Here is a 20,107-nt window from a genome sequence, read left to right as displayed (position 1 = left end):
AGGACATGAGAAATATATATACTCCTGCCTGCAGAACACTGCATACATACTCGAGCAATCACCGACCATGTTGCTGCAACTTCACTATTACTGTTGCTCAAGCTATCTTTGATGAGTTTTAAGGAGGGTTTTGGAGGAAGATAATGATGTAGATTTGCAAATGGTAGATTTGCCTCTCCCAACTGCGGGGAACTGCATGTGATAAGGAATGAAGGGCTTGTTTAAAAATTGTACAAGTGGGTGATGGCATCATGGGCCGACTGGAGGTGGGAGTCAACATCTCAATACTGAATGAGAGATAACTAGGGTGGATAGGCCATGAAGGGCCTTGAAAGTGAAGACAGGCATCTTATGTTTCATGTAATAGAGAAGGGGGAGCCAGAGGAGGGATGCAAAGACAGGAGTGATGGGGTCAAAGTGACGGTACAGAAAAATGATTTTGGCAGCAGCATTTGGAATGGAGACGAGCAGGACAAGACTACATTTGTCAAGGCCAGAGAAAAATCTGAAAGAATCAGCAAGATTTAGTCAGCCTGGACGTGAGGACCTACAAAGAGGGCCAAGTCAAAGATGATGCCCATGACATGGGTCTGAGTGACAGGCAGGATGGCAGTGTTGTCCACAGTGATTGAGAAAAGAGGTTTTAGGAAGACTTGGAGGAATGGTCAGGAGATAAGAAGCTGAGTTTTAGACATGTTGATCTTGAGCAGATAACTAGACATCGGTGAGCAGATGTCAGAGAGACAGGCCAAGATTTTAGTTTGGACAAAGGGAGATAGGCCTGGAGCCAAAAGATAGATCTGAGAGTCATCAACATAGAGATGGTTGAATTTGTGTTTACAGATGAGATTAGTGTGTAGGTGTTGGTGCAATAAGGTGTAGACAGAGAAGAGAAGGTGACCAAGGACAGAGCCCTGTGACACCCCCACTGAAAGCTGAAAGGGTGAGGAGGAGGATCCTCTGAAGCAGCATAGAGTAGGAGGAAAATCAGGAGAGAAGAGAGTCATGGAAAGAAAAAGAGGACAAGATTTAAAAAAAAAAAAAAACAGCTGATTGCGTCAAAGGCAGCTGACATGTCAAGGAGGATGAGGATGAAGTACTGGTTCTGAGATTTGGCTAAAATAGTATAATAAAGCCAATCTTTTATTTTTATTAAATCTACAAAGCTTTGGGTATAAAATAGAAATAACCAGAATGTATGTATATAGTTTACATAATACATATGTAATAGTAGTTGAACTAGGAAAGAAATGCCATAAATAGTTCCTTCTGAAGTTAAAATTGTAATGTACAGATACTATAAGCATCCTGCAGATTTTGCAATTGCTTGAAAGATTACAATTGTATGGTAACTACAACTGTAAAATATTTTAATTTCATGTACTGTGATCTAATATTTTCACCTTCATAGCAGTTTCCACAATAATTAGAATGTGTGAACTTCTAAAATGCAGGCTGTATGTGAATACAGATGATTTATATATATTAGTAAGGTCATTGTTATTTTACTTTTAGATACTGAAGAACAACTACGTGAAGCTGAAGACATTACAAAATGTTTAGAAGCAGAAAAAGTCAAAGTTAGTGAAAAGCCTCAGACTGACATTGAATGTTTAAGGTAATGATCATCAGTTGTGTACTTTAGTTTTCAAACTTAAACTTTGCCTTTACCATTTTGGACCATTCCTCTAATGTCATGGTAGCTACATTGGGCCTAATTTTAGCTTTTTATGCATAGTATTCCCTTTGAAGTCTGAAGAAATAATTAGTGTGTGTTACAGAACAAATCCTGTTGCCCTTACTTTTGACATCTAGTTAAGTCAAAGACTTTGCTCCTTGTTCTCCAGTTATACCAAAAAGGAGGACAGGAGACACTTGATATGGATTTAATCAGGCCGCAACTTTATTATTAGATGTCCCGGACTACCCAGCAGATAAAAGTGTACAGTGCAGGTAACTCCCTGTTTATTCTGTAATTACCCGCGGTGCTTCCACCAGCTTCCCCTCTTTGTCCAGCCAGGTCCCTCCAGCACTTCCTTTGCCAGGGCCTTACCATCCACCCCCCACTCATAGGAGGGGTAAGGTGGGCTATAAGAATGGGGGGTTGGCTCCCTGCTGTTCCAACCATAGGAGCCCCAAACTCCCTGCCCCGTTCCATTCCTTTAACCAGCACTTCCTTTTTAAGTCCTTTACCAAGCCATTTATCTGGTCACTGGATGCCTTCCTTATCGAGTACCTGCACTGGACATCCACCCCACACTTACAAAATAAGTTCTGACATACAGCCTACCACCTTTTCTACTCACCATAATAGGCCTTCCCTGACACCCGTTGTGGGGAAGGCGAAAACCCCCCACTCCACTGAAGCCAATATGGTGGTGAGGGAAAAATTCCTTCCCAGCCCTCCTAAAAAGCAGCGACTAGCACAATGCTCACAGCAGGTTCAAACTCCACCTGATCATCACACTTCAAGGGGAGGGAGGGAGGGAGGGTGCTGCCTTGCCTGCTGTGCTGTTTCAGCCTACAGAATGGAATGGTGATCCTAGTCCCTCTGCACCAATTGTGCAGTGGTCTGAGGACACTGGATTCACATACATTTAGATTTGATCTACTTTCCCTGATCACGCCCACCTTCCCCAAGTGCGATTGTCTTTGAATGAAGCTACTTTGGAGTCACTCCTCTGGTGCATAAAAGGTGCATCAGCATCCCCGTATGGCTGGTTCTCTCATGGACTCATTCTCTGCTCTATGTGAGGACTTGATCTTCCATCTTACTAACTTTCTGGGAACAAACAAACAAACAAACAAAAGGACTTCCCGGTTCTGGAAATTGACATCTATCTTAGTTTGCCTAAATGTGACATTTCCCCTTCTATACAAACATAAATTCTGCAAAATCTTTCAAGGGGAAACCATAACTTTTCAATACAAAAATATTGAAGACATATTAATATAATGTTTTCTGAGCTTGGTGAAATTGTCTTTGGATGTAAGAACTCTTTAACCAAGCAAAGGAAAGGACTTCTTCATAGCAGAGCTTATCTAAAGTTTTCTTTTCCCCATAGAAATTTATGATGAAAATGAAGTAACATTTGTCATCATCGAAATCTTCCATGGAAATTTGACTTTTCAGCTGAAAACTGAAAGATTGCAGTTATACTCTTTCAGTTAAAAAAGTTTCCAGCAACATTTTGCTTCTTAAAAACCCAATTTTCTGTTGAAAAACAGTTTTCATAGAAAATCAACCACCAACCCTATTTCCTAACCCTTTCAACCCTTTATACAGAGCTGAGGCCTGGCCAAAATTTCTTCCAAATGAGAATTATTTAATTTGGAAAGCTGCGTACAGAGGCAAAAGACTTTTGTACAACATGTACACAACAAGATACAATTTAAGTAATAATAGTAGCTGCTGGTCCATAAGGGAATGTGTTAGAATTCATTCTTTTACATTATTAATTCCATGGTGATACATTAGCTTTTCTGATGTATGAGGTTGTCATCTTCCTTCTAAATAATATACTTCTCAGAGTAATTTAGTGCTGTGGCATCACTTAATATTCAACCTGGCATCATTAGTTTTCTTGGAAAGACTGTCTGCGTAGAAAGTAGGGAACCACCAAGAATTAGGATTATTTTCAATCCCCAGATCTGCCACTGACTCACTGAAAGACATTGTGCAAATCATTTAACCTGTACCTCAGTTTTCCCATTTGTAAATAATGGTAATAAGCAAATGAGGGGTCTTCTGAGGTTCAATCAATGTTTGTAAAGTGTTCTAAGAACTTTGGATGGAAGGCACTATAGAAGATAAAATATATTTAATAGTCATGACTACTAATCAATGAAGCATCTTACAGAAATCAAATCAACAGGAAATATGATGAGATTTGCTGATTAATTGATCATGGATTTTATTTGATGTTGCAATAAGTTTATATTAATTAGCTACTGGCAGCATAGTGTTTAGAAGATGTATAAAGTGCTACTACTACTAAAATAGTAAACATTTGCTTTTCTATGACTTAGGAAATACTTTAAAAAACCTACTACAGTCACATAAAATCTGTTTTAGCATTTCACACTTTGGGCCAAATTCAGAGCGGCTTTTAAGTGAGTCCAAAGTTGGTTAAGATAGTTTGGCTTACACCTTCATCTTGGCTCTTTAGCATGTAAGTGGCAACAACTTAGACTCAGACTCATACACCTTTACCAGTGTGTTTCTTATAACCCTGACATATTATAACTTAATTGGGCCAACTGAGCTAAGATAGAAAGGGAATCAAAGATGGTTTAATTTACAGTCTATTAATATAAATATGGAGCCATAAGAGAGCAGTGTTGAAAGAAAAGCCACTAACAGGAGGGTGTAAAAGAGTAAATTACTTTAGCTCACACTGTCTTGGATTCACCCACTCACCTCTGCATTTGGGCCTCTAAGAGGAAATACGGAAGGAGAAAAAAGAGTGGATGTTATAGCTCAAGTTATGAATTATTGGCTAAGTTGCTAATTATTAAGCTACCCTTGATTACTTGCTTTCTATTCTATAGTTGCATGTTAAGAATGAACATGGCTCTGGCTCTTCCTTCAATATAAATAAGCTATTTTAGATTAACAACTCTTAATACTGAATGAAGGAAGCATAATTTCAATACACCTGACATAAAGCTGACTCAGCAAGAAAATAAATGCACTTCCGCATTAGCTGATGGGCTGACTAAAACCTGACATTTTGTTGTCATTGTTCAGTTTACAAGAAAAATACTAATTAAAAACTTCTTGTCTTGGAAATAATTTACTATAAAGGCTTAGAAAAAGATTAACAAACTAAATGACTATTATATTTCTTAGTTCATTATTGAAATGTAACTTGTATATTCCTTGTGGAAGACTTCAAATGTTGCTTCAGACAAAATCTGTTAAGTGTCATTCTTACACAGCTGTACTCTTTACAGGAGGTAGACTATTTTTTTCCCCAAATACAGGCGGTCAAAAATTTCTGACTATTGATTCTGCATCATTTTCAAATGAAATATTTAATAAAGAGGTCATTGTCTTGCTAAAGTGAATCCTATAACTCCCAGGCAGGCATGCCCGTGCACCTGCATGGAACCCTACTGACGTCAAATGCCCAGAAAGTGTGTTTTTCAGTCACGTTAGTTCAGTTAAGTGAGTTTAACATGACTGAAAAGCCCTATTAAGATATTAACATTTCTGAAGCAGTGTTTTTTGGCTTCAAATGTGCTAGTCCACATCTTAGAGATTTTCAGTAATGTTAAGCTAATGTGATTTAACTAACATGATTATGAAAAAAACCCACACTTTTTTGGCCTTCAAGATAGGGCTAATAGGGTTATGCTTGAAAACTGGGTGCTGCCTATGCAGAATCCATTGTAGGAATAGAGCCTTTGTTTCTAAATAGTATTTAGAAACAATATTTAGTATACAAAGGATGATATTTTGACAAGAATCATGGATAACATACATAGATTTGCCTACAAAATGAAAGAATCAAAACATTTTTGTTTACCTTTTACAGACAGTAAAACCACACTACCCTGTAAATGGTAAAAATACAAATGCTTTTAGTGCCTCATTAGAAAAGAAAAAAAAAAAAAAAAAAAAAAAAGGAGACACAGACGGCATCAATAAACCTGATATATGTAGCTCTCAGACTGCCTTCTAAGTCTGTTATTGTATCACATACTTAGGCCCTGGTCAAAAATCAATATTAAAAGTAGCTGGCAAAGGAAGAATCTTCATTACAATTAAGTGTATATCTTAAAGTATATTGCATTTCAGCTGAAAAGTATAACAAGGTAATTCAAATTACAGTGACTCATCTTGGAGCTGAGCAAAATGCTCTGTAACATGTCTACGGTTTAATAAAATCTCTCCAAAATCCCTCCAATTATCACACACGGTTAGGAAAAAAACCCACTCATTGGTGATTCAAACAGCTGATGGAGCTGCTGTAGATGAGCAAATGCTCCGCAACATGCCCCAGATATAGGAACCAGCCACACGCAATTTAAATAAAAAGCACTGATGTAGTTATAGCTAAACAGTAGCTTCCAACACTTACAAGTCCCCGTTCCCCCCCCAAAAAAAGCTGGAATTTCTCATGCTTAAAGATAAATTTGGGGAACATTAGTTAAAATTTCTTTTGGCTTTTTCTGAGATATAGGAACACTGAAACAAAATAGTGTTCTCCAAATGCAGTATTTTCATGGATCCTCACCCATGGGTACGTGCCTCGAAGGAATGCCTCTGACTCAGAATTCAAAAATCATTAATACACATTGGGGGCAGGAGACACTCAGCTACCTGTTGATTAGATACAACTACCAGAATTGCCAACAATAGTTTTTTCATTGTGCACCACCGATGGTAGCAGGCCTGTTGCCAGATGCTGCTGCTGCTACAGTCTGCTTACTGTTTATCTCCAATAAATAACATTTTTTCTGAGCCTTCAGAAACTGAAGCATGTATCATGTATGTGCGTTAAATTGCTTCTATCGTACACCTCGATCACCTCACCTGCACTCTGCCTATCAATTAACCTCCAGAGGAACTACTGTGAACATGCAAAACCCTTCAGCAGCTTCTGGTGGACAAGCAATTTGCAGGCTTCAAGAAATGCCTCGAGTGTTTCTGGAAGATCTAGCTCACTGACTGGCAACGCTCTGGGCCTAATGTGCCTCAGAGTAAGAATTGGTTGAAATTTCTCAACTGAAATTTTCCTACTGAAAAACAATGTTTCATCAAAAATGAAGTTTTTTGTGGAAAAATATCTTTTGATTAAATATTTCATTTTTTCTATGTGAAATTTCAAAATGAAATTAAACAATTGTTTTTTCTTTAATTGAATTTTAGATTTGTTCAAATTTTTTCAAAATCTAATAATTTTCAGTATTTTCAGTTATTGCTTTTCCCATTTTCTCTCCCTTTTTTGCTACTGGAGGCAACAGAATGAACAAGTTTAGGGTTTTGGTTTGGGTTTTTTTTCTTCAACAAAATTTTAAAAATGTATCCTTTTTCCATTCTAAACTTTCCAAAATGTCCTCCACTTTGGAAAATTACATGCAGCAAAAGGAAAAATGAAATATTTACTTTGCTACTTAGTAACTTTTTCAAAGTGGATGAAGTTTTGAAGAGTCGCAGAGTGGAAAAAGGAAAGTGAATGAGTGTGAGAAGACAAATCTGGACACTATTCCTGGCACTGCACTCAGTGGCAAAAAGAAAAAAAAAGAGAGAAAAATGAAAATTCAAAAGTTTTGAAAATTTAAAAAAAAATTGCAAAAAATGGTGGTAATGTGAAAAATTGTTCCATTTGAAAACTTGCAAATTGGAAACAACTTCAAAATTTGAAATTTTGGTAACTGGCTTTCCAGTGAGCCATGACTCAGCTGGCTTCAAAGATCTTCTCCAGAATGTCATGCCAAATTGTTACCAGGCTAGGGTGAATGTTTCACATGCCTGTCAGCTTCCCTGGAGTCTTTCAATGACTCTGATGCAAAATTGGCCTGATGGCCTTTAAGTAGACATCTTCGTGACAAAAAGTCTAAAGTGACTGAAAATTGCAAGTTCAAAATGGTTTTCATTCCAAGGGTTTTGAAAGAAAACCTTTTTAATTTTCTGGAAAAAAAAATTACCAAAAAATTTCAAAATGATTTTAAGTTTTTGGTTTTCATTTTAATTTTATTTATCATCTTTCATTTTTATTCCCCCCCCCCCACCCACACACACTTTCTCCCCCTTTTCCCATTTTTCCACTGAAAAAAGGGAAAAGCTAACAAAGCTAACAAAAGAGGGAAAAGCTAACACAAATTATTTTTATCAAAAAGACAAATTTCAAAACAAGAATATTTTTATTAAAAAAATGAGAAATCAACATTTTGTTGAAAAATATTTCACATGAAAAATTTTAAGCAACTACTACAGTATACCAATAGGAATGAGTACTGCATGAGTACTGTCAGTTTCATAGGAGCTTTAACAAGGTAGGTAGGTAGTAAAGTGTGCCTTCAAAGACATATTCTGGCTTAGAAACAATACTGTAGTCACTCCAATAACTTCTTGGTGTCACTCACAGATCATTACAACTAGTATGTTGCATGCCTCATAGAGTGACCACTATTCTGCTGGATATATCATCAGGTAAAAAAACAAAATCCGTCCTTTGCTCCTACCCCAAAAATTACTTACAACTCATGCACAGAAGTCTCTCTCTTTCTCTCCAAAGTGCCTTCTCTGCTTCAAAGCAGCCTCAAAAAAATCAACAGTCTCAGTGAATTGGATGCATATTCAAGGCAGCAGTTAGAGTAAAATGGAGCTTTTTCAAAGGGGAGTTGCCCTTAAATCATGAGATACCCATTTTAATCACCCATTGTATGTATCTGCTATCTAAAGTTTGCATTTAACTCTCAAGTGCCAAATACTCTGCTCCTCTTGTTTCTCAAACATGAAATCCCAACTCAGAGTTAAGTAGAGGGGGGCCTCTAACTGGTACTAATGAATTCTTGAGTGCCATGTTTGCCTCTGTTATATTCTATTTAATTATTTATCATGATAAATATTATTTAACTTGTTTTACACTTTCACTTTAGAACTATGTGTTGCCACACATCAAACAGGCTAAAAGGATTTTTAATTAAAAGGTGATTCTGAGAAGGCTGGGGCAGTTTCTAATTGAAACCAGTCCATTATACAAGAGAATTTAGAGGATAAATTGTGTCTTTGAAGCTTGAAATTCCAGACTATTTAAGAAGCCTGGAAACAGAAACGAAATGCACAGTCAGTTTACATTATTTAATAGTTTGGGGCTTTGTTTACTTGCCTAATTATAAAAGAACTAGTATTGCTTCTTATGCTTCATATTACAGGAAAAGAAACCTCATTACTGAAACCATGAAGGAGCAAATTATGCCTTTTTTCACATAAATCATACAAGAAATATGTCCACTAGAGCTGAACAAATGTTTCATATTAATAGTGGATTGCCTAAGGCCTGATTCTAGTGGTTTTGAGAAAATATTTGCAATTAAATTTTATGTTAAATTTTATAACCAGGAAATATCAATCTCTGGAGTAATATGTAATGCAAAATGGGTTTCTTTAATGAAAATCTGCTCATTGATTTCCTAACACTTTTTTATAGCACTGCCCAGTAAGACTATTATAGTTAGAATTGTGTCATGGTTTCCATTATGAACCCAAATTTCTGGTGTTTATAATTCAGATATAAAATTTGCTCTAGGGTAAATGTTGACATCTAAAGTTTACTTGGGAGCAATTTTCTTTATGCAAGTAGAAACATAGGAAATTTGGATTGAAACAACCATTGGTTCATCTATGATTTCCTCTGCCTTTCAGCAGGTATAACCAGAAATGCTATCAGTCCCCAGATACTTATACATTTCAGCTTTGAAGTCTGAGTCTTGTAGCTTTAACCACTCCCTTGCTTAAAAACAGACCCCAGTGGGAGTTATGAAGGGTTATTTAGGTATTGGGAAGAAATGGGCCCCTCAAGACTAACGGAAAAGGCATCATTGGCAGTGCTAGAACATACTAAGTAAACCTAATATTTAAAAAACATGAGCAAAGCTAGGAATCAACAGTGTGCTGGTATGCCTGCTACAGCAATGTTAAGTATTACTGACTTAGGACTCAATTCTGCCAGCCTTACTCATCTTGAGTAGCCTTGCTGAGGTCAGTGAGGTTAGTCACTTAGGGTATCTCTACACTGCAGCTGGGTGCGAGCCTCCAAGCTCGGGTAGACAGCCTTGAGCTAGCAGTGTAAACATTGTATCTTGGGCTCTGAAGCCTAGGGGTACAGGTGAACATGAAAGCCCAAGCTGCAGCCCAACCTGCAGTGTCCACACTGCTATTTTTAGTTTGCTAGCGCAAGCCCCACTACCATTAATTTGTCTACCTGGGCTGGGAGGCTCACTCCTGGCAGTAGTGTGTAGACATACTCTTAGGGCCTGATCCAACTCACATTTACTCCAGTGGGGCAGTAGATTGGATCCTCAGTAAGGTACCACTCAATGTGAGTAAAAGCCTGCAGAATCAGGCGCTCAGTGGGACTGAGTTGGTGATGGCTTTTTGATGATTGTCAGCATAAAATAAAACAACTGAATTGTTTTGTGTTGCGCTTACACAAATTCAGGTGAGTAAAGAAGCCATAAGTGAAGAGGGATAATAGAGCTTTATATAAATATTGGCTTATTTGGAAAGTAAGTGGTTAACCTAATAATTATCTGAATACTCATCCACATTATTGGAGCAAGAATCTTGTGGCCCAACTTTGTATTTTCTTTTCTTTGTTTTTAAAGAACTGTTGTCATTATGCTGGGGGAGGGGGAAATGTCCTATTATGCCTTGTTCTGGTGAGAAGTACGCCTTATTCCATTTCTAAAAGTGACTGAGAATTATGTCAGGATAATATATTTCCATAGATTTGCCCATCTAATTTGACAGTGAAAAGATTGGTATGAAGGTCCTTCTGATCTGATTACTAAAATGAGAAAGCTAAATCTACTTCCAGGTTAAGCATTATTTTGAATATTTCCATTGTCTCTGCATTCTTTCTGGTGAAACTTCATCATTTATTCACTAACTCAGGCGTCTCCACAGCATTGATTGTGTAGCCTATAACCTAACAGACATCTCCTGTTTTGTGAGTATAATATTCCTGGCACATACTGTAATTACTTAGTTTCTAAAGAAGAAAGAAGGAAGACTTGAAAGTAGAATCAATTGATTAATGTAAAATTAACCTCTCCGTTTGAATGAGAATGACTTACCACTGTCCCCCAAACGCTGAGAAATGTAAATGTCTCCACCTGACTATTTCAAAGTTTTTCTAAAACTTTTAAAATAAAAAGCATAAATAATTATTTAATTAGCACTTGACAGTTTCAAAGCACTTCACAGATAGCAATTAGTTAATTCTCAGAATAGCTCCGAGAGGCAGATAAGCAAATATGAGTGAGATTATTGCTTGAGTCTCAGTTATTTTACCCTCAGTACTGGTGCCACAAAGTGAGTTGGGACTCCCCACATGAATCACGGCCATGGTATCATTTGTATGGTATCATAGCTCATGACCCGCAACCAGACTATCAGACACATCAATTTCACCTGACTCCAGAAGACAAGAACAGCAGTGTTCACTTTGAAAGCAATCAGTGTCTGCCTATTCCCATATTAAATAAACTATGATTTTGTTTTTCTTAAACAAATTAGGCTTTTAATATCAAGCTAACAGAGGAAAATACAGAAAGTAATAAATTAGGAGCAAAGACAATGAAGATACTCTGATTTAAATCAATGTAATCAAGATCAGAATCTGAGGCTTAGATCTTTAAGTGTACCACTTCTCCCTTCTAAAGGATCTGTGAGCTATACATTCACTTTATTACAGTGCAGTGCATATTACTCTTAGAGCAGTGCCTCCCAAACTATGAGCCTTGGCTCTTGAAAGGAGCTTTGAAGGATTCACGGGGGAGCCATGAGTGTTTATGAGGGGAGGGGAGGAATAGGAGATATGCCCATTTTATTTTCTAATTAAGAGACTATTAAACTGAGTTTAAAAATTTCCTGTACCTTATCTATGGTTCTGCAGCTTATGCTGCTGCTCCCACTGAGACTGGGAGCTTCTGTGCCCTCCGCTCCTTCAGGAGGCCTTCAGCAGAGAGACTTCCTCCTGAGGGAAGCGTTCAGCAGGAAGTCTCTGCTGAAGGCCTCTTGCTGGAGTGGTAGGCAAAGAGACTTCCAGTGCCAGCAGCAGCACCAGCACTACCAGATAGTGGAAGAGGGCTGAGGGAGAACCCAACCAACTCCCAAGAGGAGGAGAAGGGTGGTAGCGGTCAGGAACTTCTTCCTAAGGAGGACAGAGTCATCCATCTGCAGGGCCAGCTCCAGGTTTTTTGCCGCCCCAAGCAAAAAAAAAAAAAGCCGGAGTGGTGCCGCCGAAGCAAAAAAAAAAAAGGGGGGGGGGGTGCCGGAGTGCTGCCCCTTGAAAAGTGCTGCCCCAAAGGGCCGGAATGCCGTCCCTTTAAAAGTGCCGCCCCAAGCACATGGGACGCTGGTGCCTAGAGCCGGCCCTGTCCATCTGCCATCCAGACTGGGAATCCGGAGAAGTGTGCTGCTTGCCTGAAGCTAGAATTCAGGATGTGACTGAAAGTCTGCCAAGACTCATCAAGCACTGGGACCTCTACCCCTTCCTGCTTATGTAAATGGGCACCAACAATACTGCCAAGAATGACCGGGAGCAGATCACTGCAGACTATGTGGGCTCTGGGAAGAAGGATAAAAGAATTTGGAGTGCAAGTTGTGTTCTCGTTCCTCCTCCCTATTAAAGGGAGGGGCCTGGGCAGGGATAGTCGAATCGTGGAAGTAAATACTTGGCTATGCAGGTGGTGTCGGCAAGAGGGCTTTGACAACAAGCTGATGTTCCAGGAAAGAGGATTATCGTGCTGGGATGGGCTCCATCTATCAAATACTGGGAAGAGCATCTTTGGATTTGTCTGGCTAACCTGATAAGGAGAGCTTTAAACTAGGTCCTATGGGGGATGGTGACAAAAATCTGTCGGATGTGGATCTAGGCAAAGAACAGGGGAAGGGGCTAATTTCTGGACAAGGGACTAGAAATCACAACTGCATTAAAAAGACAAAAAGAAAAGCAAGAAGGCAGTCTGCAAAATATCTTCAATGCCTATATATAAATACAAGAAGTATGGGGAACATAGTACCAAAAGGGATACATACAGGAAATGGAAGGAAGGAGGGGCAAGTCACCAAGGAAGTATACATGGGAATAGTATGAGCACATAGGGACAAAATCAGGAAAGCCAAGGCAAAGAATGAGTCACAGCTGGCAAGAAATGTTAGAGACAACAAGAAGGGGTTCTTAAAATATGCCAGGCAAAAAAGAAAGACCAAGCACAGTGTGGGTCCACTACTCAATGAAGAAGGTGAGCTGTTAACGGAAGATGATAGGAAGGCATAGCTGCTCAAGGCCTACTTTGCTTCAGTCTTCTCACAAAAAATAACACGTGACCGGATGACAAGTGAAGTTACCATAGACAAAGAGGAAGGGATGCAGATTGAGATAAGTAAAGAGATCTTCTGACCAATCTGAATGAATTCAAATCAGTGGGGCAGGATGCTATTCACCGAGGGTACTGAAGGAATTAGCTGAAGAAATCTCAGAGCCATTGGCAATAATATTTACAAACTCATGGATGATAGACCTAGATAGGTCCTAGAAAACTGGAGAAGGGCTAATGTAATGCCCCATCTTTAAAAGAGGGATAAAAGAGGACCTGGGGAACTACAGACCAATCAGTCTGACTTCAATATCTGGGAAGTTACTGAGCAATGTATAAAACATGCAATGTGCGAATATGTGGAAGATGAAGCAGCAGCCAGCATGGATCACTAGCAGTCAGCATGAATTTACCAAGAACAAATCATGCCAAACCAGGTTGATTTCCTTCTTTGACAGGCTAACTGATTTGGTGGATAGGGGGAAATGCAGTGGACTTCAGCAAGGCTTTTGACAGAGTCCCACATGACATTCTGATAAGTAAGCTGGAGAAATGCAGGCTCGGTGGAACTACCATTAAATGAATACATAATTGGTTAAACAACCGCAAACAAAGAGTAACTATTACTGGAATTATGTCAGATTGGAGGAAGGTCTCAAATGGGGTTCTACAGGGATCTGTTCTGGGTCCGGTGTTGTTTAACATCTTTATTAGTGACCTGGCAGGTAGAGAGAGCATACTGATCAAGTTTGCAGATGACATAAAACTAGAGGGGGTTGCTAATACTTTGGAGAATAGAGCTAAAATTCAGAGGGATCTTGATAAACTGGGCTATAGACAACAAAATGAAATTCAACAAAGACAAATGTAAAGTGCTACACATAGGGAAGGAAAAACAAAGGCACAAAACCAGAATGGTGGATAACCAGCTTGGTAGCAGCACTGCTGAGAAGGATCTGGGAGTTGTGGTGGATAACAACCTCACATGAGTCAGTAGTGGGATGCTGTTGCAAAAAAAGCAAATGCAAGTTTAAGTTGCATTAACAGAGGCATAATATGCAAGTTACCGGAGGTGATAGTATCACTCTACTCGCTGCTGGTTAGGCCTCAGCTCTGGTCACCAATATATGTAGAAAGGATGAAGAAAAACTGGAAAGGATCCAGAGGCGAGCAGCAAAGATGATCAAAGAGATGGAATGCAAGCCATATTAGCAAAGGCTGAAGGAACTGGGTATGTTTAGTTTGGAAAAGAGGAGACTTGGTGGGATAAGATAGTGGTCTTCAGATACTTGAAAAACTCCCATAAAATAGATTGAGAAAAGTTGTCTCTTGCCATAAAGGGCAGGACAAGAGGCAATGGGTTCAATCTACAGCACAGCAAATTTAGATTAAATCTCAGGAAAAACTTCCTAACTGTAAGAGCAGTAGGACAAAGGAACAGACTTCCTCAGGAGGTTGTGGAAGTTTATTCACTGGAGATTTTCAAAGGAGGCTGGATAGCCATCTGTCTTGGATGGTTTAGACACACCAAATCCTGCATTTTGGGAGGCGGTTAGACTAGATGACCTTTGCGGTCCTTTCTAACCCTATGGTTCTATAATTCAAGTGCATCTTATCTTTATAATGGAATGATTTTTATTGAGTGTTAAGCCTACATGTAGCAAATGTTTGGCTGAAGATGATGATGACTTTAATAAATTTAAACTGAAAAAGGAAGAAAAGTAGATAATACGATGCTTTACACCGAAGCTTGATGAATCCACAGACATAGCCAACATAGTTCAGCTCCTGCGTTATATGAAATTTGTCACAGCAGATACAATAGTTCGATTTTTATTTTGCAAAAAAGCCCAACTCAAACAACAACTGAGAAAATACTCAAGATCCTTGATAAATTCATAGTGGATGAAGGTCTTAACTGGGCTGTGTGGCGAGGGGGCTGCAGCCATGACTGGAAAGAACAGAGACGTTGCAGCACGATTAAAGAAAGTGACACCAGCATCAATTTGGACACTCTGTATGATTCATCACCAAGCTTTGGCATTGAAGAATTTGCAACCTGAAGTATATAAGGCTCTTAACATTGTTATTAAAAGTGTTAATTTTATAAAATCCTGGGCAGTGATCACCAGGGATCCTAGACATCCATCTACCATGGAAAAACATGGAATTTGCATTTTTACAGGGAAACTTTAGTTTTTACATTTTGTGAAAAAATAAAAACATATACAGTAGTACCCCATTTAGCCGAGTCTCCAATATCCGGCTCTCCATATTAAACACCCTGGGGCTGATGGTGGGAGCCCTGCCATCCCGGGGCTCCGCTGTTAGCCCGAGTTTGGTTAATATGGAGAGCCAGATAATGGAGGCTCGGACAAACAGTTCTACTGTATCAATAACATTGTGTTCAACTAATACCTATATATATATTGTGGCTAGGGAAACTGCAATTCAACATTTAATTTTAATCACAGAAAAACGTGGATTTTTATGTTTCTTATAGGAGAACTTTTTAAAATCACAGAAAACTAGGATCCTTGGTGATCATACACTCTTTTAGTATGTTATGTGAACAAACGGGCACTGACCACATGCAAGTTTTGTTTCATAGCAAAGGCAGGTGGTTTTGAATTGTGTGATGAAATCAGAATTTTCCTCCTTGGGGAAAACAGACCTTGCAGATTACATATGTAAGTGGACTTCTTTACTACATTAGGTTAATCAGTGGACATATCAATCACTTCAAGGCTGGAACGCAAACATACTAGATATGAAAGAGAAAATCAGGGGATTAATGAAAAAAGTTTGTCTTTGAAGATGCCACATTGAAAAGGGAGTTACCAAGATGTTTCCAATATTATCAGACTTTTAAAAAGAACAAAGTGAAAGTCATCAAAATGGAATTAACAACCCAATTTTCACTCATTTGTCTGGATTGTATTCCCACTTTGATGAATATTTTTCTGAACTTGAACATGAATCTCCAGATTGACAGCATTTGAAAGACATTCTTAAAAACAGCTGACTCAATTTCAACCTTACGTATCTCAGCTCAAGAAAATCACTTAGAATTGTCAAGTGATCACATGCTAAAAACTGTCACCAAATTTTCAAATATGACAAATCAGGAATTCTGGATTTCTGTTAGGGGAGAGTACAAAGAACTCAGTGATGAAGCTATGAAGGTACTGCTTCCATTTAGTTTTAGTTATTTCTGTGTGTCTGTGTTTTCAGCAATTGGTTCCAGGAAAATTAAACACAGAAATCATTTAAACTTGGAAAACAACTAATATCCAGCACTATCAGAGATTCAACTAAACATTGCGCAACCATACAGTTCAGAACAGGCCCAGTCTTTTCACTAAAATTTTAGGCTCTGTCTAAAGACATCAACACCCCCCCCCCCCCGAAAACCCTATAGTTTCAAATTATAGTTTTAAAAACCCAGATTAGATCAGATTATATAATTAAACAAACTATATATAGTTAAAGTCACAAAAACCATCCAAACTCTAGAGTTCATTTTGATTCTAGTATCCTGTGTCAGTTAAAAAAAAAGGCATTTGGTATGGGGAGCCACCAAATTTTAAAATATTTGTAAGGGAACTGCAGTACTAAAAAGTTGGTGGACCACACTGTAGACCGTCTTTAAAATCTTCCTTTTTTTGTCAGAACACATGTATGTATGCATTTGGTTTCCAAATAAATGCTTCTGTAAGTTTCTGTAATCCTTCTCTCAACACAGAGACCTCACGCATCATATACAAGCTCTAATTTATCCCTTTCTGCCGTTTGCCTTTTTTGGTACCTTAATGGGGAAAAAATGAAACAAACGTCAGTCTCTGTTATTAAATACATCCATAAGAATATAAGAACATAAGAACGGCCGTACCGGGTCAGACCAAAGGTCCATCTAGCTCAGTATCCTGTCTACCGACAGTGGCCAATGCCAGGTGCTCCAGAGGGAGTGGACCTAACAGGCAATGATCAAGTGATCTCTCGCCTGCCATCCATCTCCATCCTCTGACAAACAGAGGCTAGGGACACCATTCCTTACCCATCCTGGCTAATAGCCATTAATGGACTTAACCACGATGAATTTATCCAGTTCTCTTTTAAACGCTGTTATAGTCCTAGCCTTCACAACCTCCTCAGGTAAGGAGTTCCACAAGTTGACTGTGCGCTGCGTGAAGAAGAACTTTCTTGTATTTGTTTTAAACGTGCTGCCTATTAATTTCATTTGGTGACCCCTAGTTCTAAATGAAATCCATTCTAACTCTGTGTCCCGAATAAGCTAATTCTATCAAATCAAGGTTACACTTTTTCTTTCATGGTTAGCAAAGCCATTTTTATGAGAAGCATCACTGCCCCATGTGGAAGAGATGCTCTGCCCATGTTAGGCTGACTAAAGAAATGTCATCTATATATACATACTAGGCTAACTCACTAGTATCCTCTAACACCCAATATATGAAATACTTAAAGGTTGTCAGTTTCTCTCTCAACATCAGCAGTGCGCAGGGCTACTGCTGTAAGGGAACGGCTGGCATATTTCACTAGCACCAGGATATACCTCTTCCCTTTTTGTCTGCCTATATAGCAGGCCCAAAATATCCAGCGTGACCCTTTGAAATTGTTCTTCTGTTATAGGAAATGGACTTAAGCTAACTTTGCAGTTCTCTTCTGTTTCTCTACCTGTTAGCACCCATGACAGGGCTCACCGTATAATTTTACTGCTTGATATACTTCAGGCCACTAAAAGTTTGGGGTTAGCTTTTCTCTTGGTCCATTAAATGTCTAGCTAAATAAATATAATGGGTGATGCACAGTAATTTTGACTGGTACCTTTGACAGCACTAATTGCTTGCTTGTTTCCTAAGCTTTAATATTCCCCATGGGAACCCGCCCCCTTTAGAGAGGATTATTCATTTGTGAATAGCTCTCTTTGCTTCTGTGAGAGTTGCACAGACTCTAGTTATCTGACGAACAGGGCATCTGTTGTTCTGGTCATGGCCTCTGAGGCCACTCTGGAGACAGTATTGGGTAAGTCAATCACTCTCAATGGCTCTATCCAGTCTCCAGTAACATTTGGAGGGGACATTTCCTCAGGATCTGCCACAATTCAGAATTTTGTTGACAAGAAGCTGCTGTATTAACTGCTTCCGTGCCAGAAGTTAACTCAGTCTCAGGTTCTGTGTTTGTAGGGGCTGCTTTTTGAGCTTGGTGCCGAGTGACAATTAGACAATTGTCCATAACATCCCTCCTGGAAACTCAATGTGAAGACCTCGGGCCCTTCAGTTTAAGAAAGATTTAACACGAAGGTTCCCAGACTCTGAACCATTGTTGGCTTGCAGAGCACTTTCTGGTGGTCCACACAGTGAGGTGGCTGGTCACAAGGTGCTGGCACCTCCTTATTTCCAGCTGCTAATGCATATGCCAATTTAGCTACAAACACTTTTAAAAATTAAAGATACTTTTAATACTACTATTTTTCCAGGTAAGCACTTGCTGCAGTTGCCATAGGGCTGTCATGTGACATTGAATGGAAGGAGAAATGGGGCACAGCACGGTGAACAGGAGGGGAGGTATAATCAGAGAATCACTCTATTGAAATTGATCCACTCCGTGGAGAAGTTTGAGAACCCCCGACATAGGCTATTGGTATTGCAAAGGAGAGGACAGCAACAGCGTGGAACAAACATAACAGCAATGGAAAGCCAGCAGCGATAACTATGGAGGCAACAGTAGTGGGAGCCTGTGGAGGGCCTGGATCAATGATTCAAATCCATGTATTAAAAGAAAGGCAAATTTTGAATTATGAGGTTATAATCCTCTCATAGTTTATGATATCACCACAACCCAGCAATAGAATTATAGCCCTATAATTCACATTTGTCTGTTACAGCACTTATTCCAGATATATTTTCTTCAAACCCAGAGATTGTCATTTTCTAAAGTTCTCCTTGTCACTACCACAACTGCCAGTGATGGATAATCTCAAGGAGTTATGTGATGTTGAACATACAGGTATGTCATAACTGCAAATCTAGCTCTTGATCATGCAATCAGATCTGTGCAGGTAGGATATCAGGGTCTGCTCACGATGATCAGATTGCAGGCTTGGACCAAATTTGAATGAAACAATAATTCAATTGACTAGCCTTGGATATGACTTTTTTTTTAATTGAAATAGGATTAAAAAAGAACTGGAAATTTACAAAGAAGATGACTTGGAGAATGTTTGTGAAGCTCTTCAAACAGAAATTGAATTTCTGCAGATGGTATGCTCTTTTTATTGAGCGCTCCTAATTTCCATTAATTTTAGGCCCACCATTTGCAAACTGCCTAGAGCCCCATTCTTCACTGAAAAGGGAAAATCAGAAAAACATTACCTGTTAAGACTGAGAAATTTTCAGCAAAAGATGCAGGGATTCAGTTGTAGGGCCACCATTAATATTAGCCTCTTGAATGCTGAACCACTTGAATGCAGATCTTGCAGTAGGAGCTACATTGATCCTAGAGAGCAACCTTTATTGAAATAGATATGTAGCAATTGGGGCACAGGGGAGTACAACTCTCACGTATTTATTGAATGTTGTAAACTCATAGGGTTCTTTATGGAAACTGACTAGAGAAGACTGCATATTTTCTGCAACCTTTTCTTCAATTTTCATAACTGTTAGTTTGTGTCACATTAGCTTTATTTATTCAACACTTGTGAATTTATGAATTTTGCTGCTCTTAATATTAGTTTTTAAAAAGGAGGGGACAAACACATTGCAGGTAAACACTTTAAGGGTCTCATTTTCAGGAGTGAAGGGTTTCTGTTGATGTTTTGGAGTCTCTGATCTAGCTACTGTTTGATGATACAACTCCCACTAGGAAAAAAAAATGTGGCACCAGTGACAGGATATGGCTTATTTGGATTTATGTACATTGGTTTCAATGAACAGTTAAAATGTTTGTGGCAGAGTAATTTATTGCATAACCCTTTATTAGGAGGGATGATAACCTTGAACCTCATTCATTAACTTTATCACGAGCAAGTAAA

The 20,107-nt window shown here is 38.8% G+C and overlaps 1 protein-coding gene across 1 annotated transcript in view; it reads left to right on the top strand.

Annotated features, from left to right (window-relative positions):
* CCDC172 (coiled-coil domain containing 172) overlaps window positions 1-19,705 on the top strand; it is a 28,690-nt gene extending 8,985 nt beyond the window's left edge. Inside the window, 2 exon segments of the mRNA XM_065553632.1 lie at window positions 1,516-1,618; window positions 19,250-19,705. Coding sequence (XP_065409704.1) covers window positions 1,516-1,618; window positions 19,250-19,355 — 209 coding nt within the window. The 3' untranslated portion in view covers window positions 19,356-19,705.
* The last annotated feature ends 402 nt before the right edge of the window (window positions 19,706-20,107 follow it).

Source organism: Chrysemys picta, chromosome 7 (genome assembly GCF_011386835.1).
Source record: "Chrysemys picta bellii isolate R12L10 chromosome 7, ASM1138683v2, whole genome shotgun sequence".
NCBI lineage: Eukaryota > Metazoa > Chordata > Testudines > Emydidae > Chrysemys > Chrysemys picta.
This window is presented reverse-complemented; position numbering and strand designations above follow the sequence as displayed.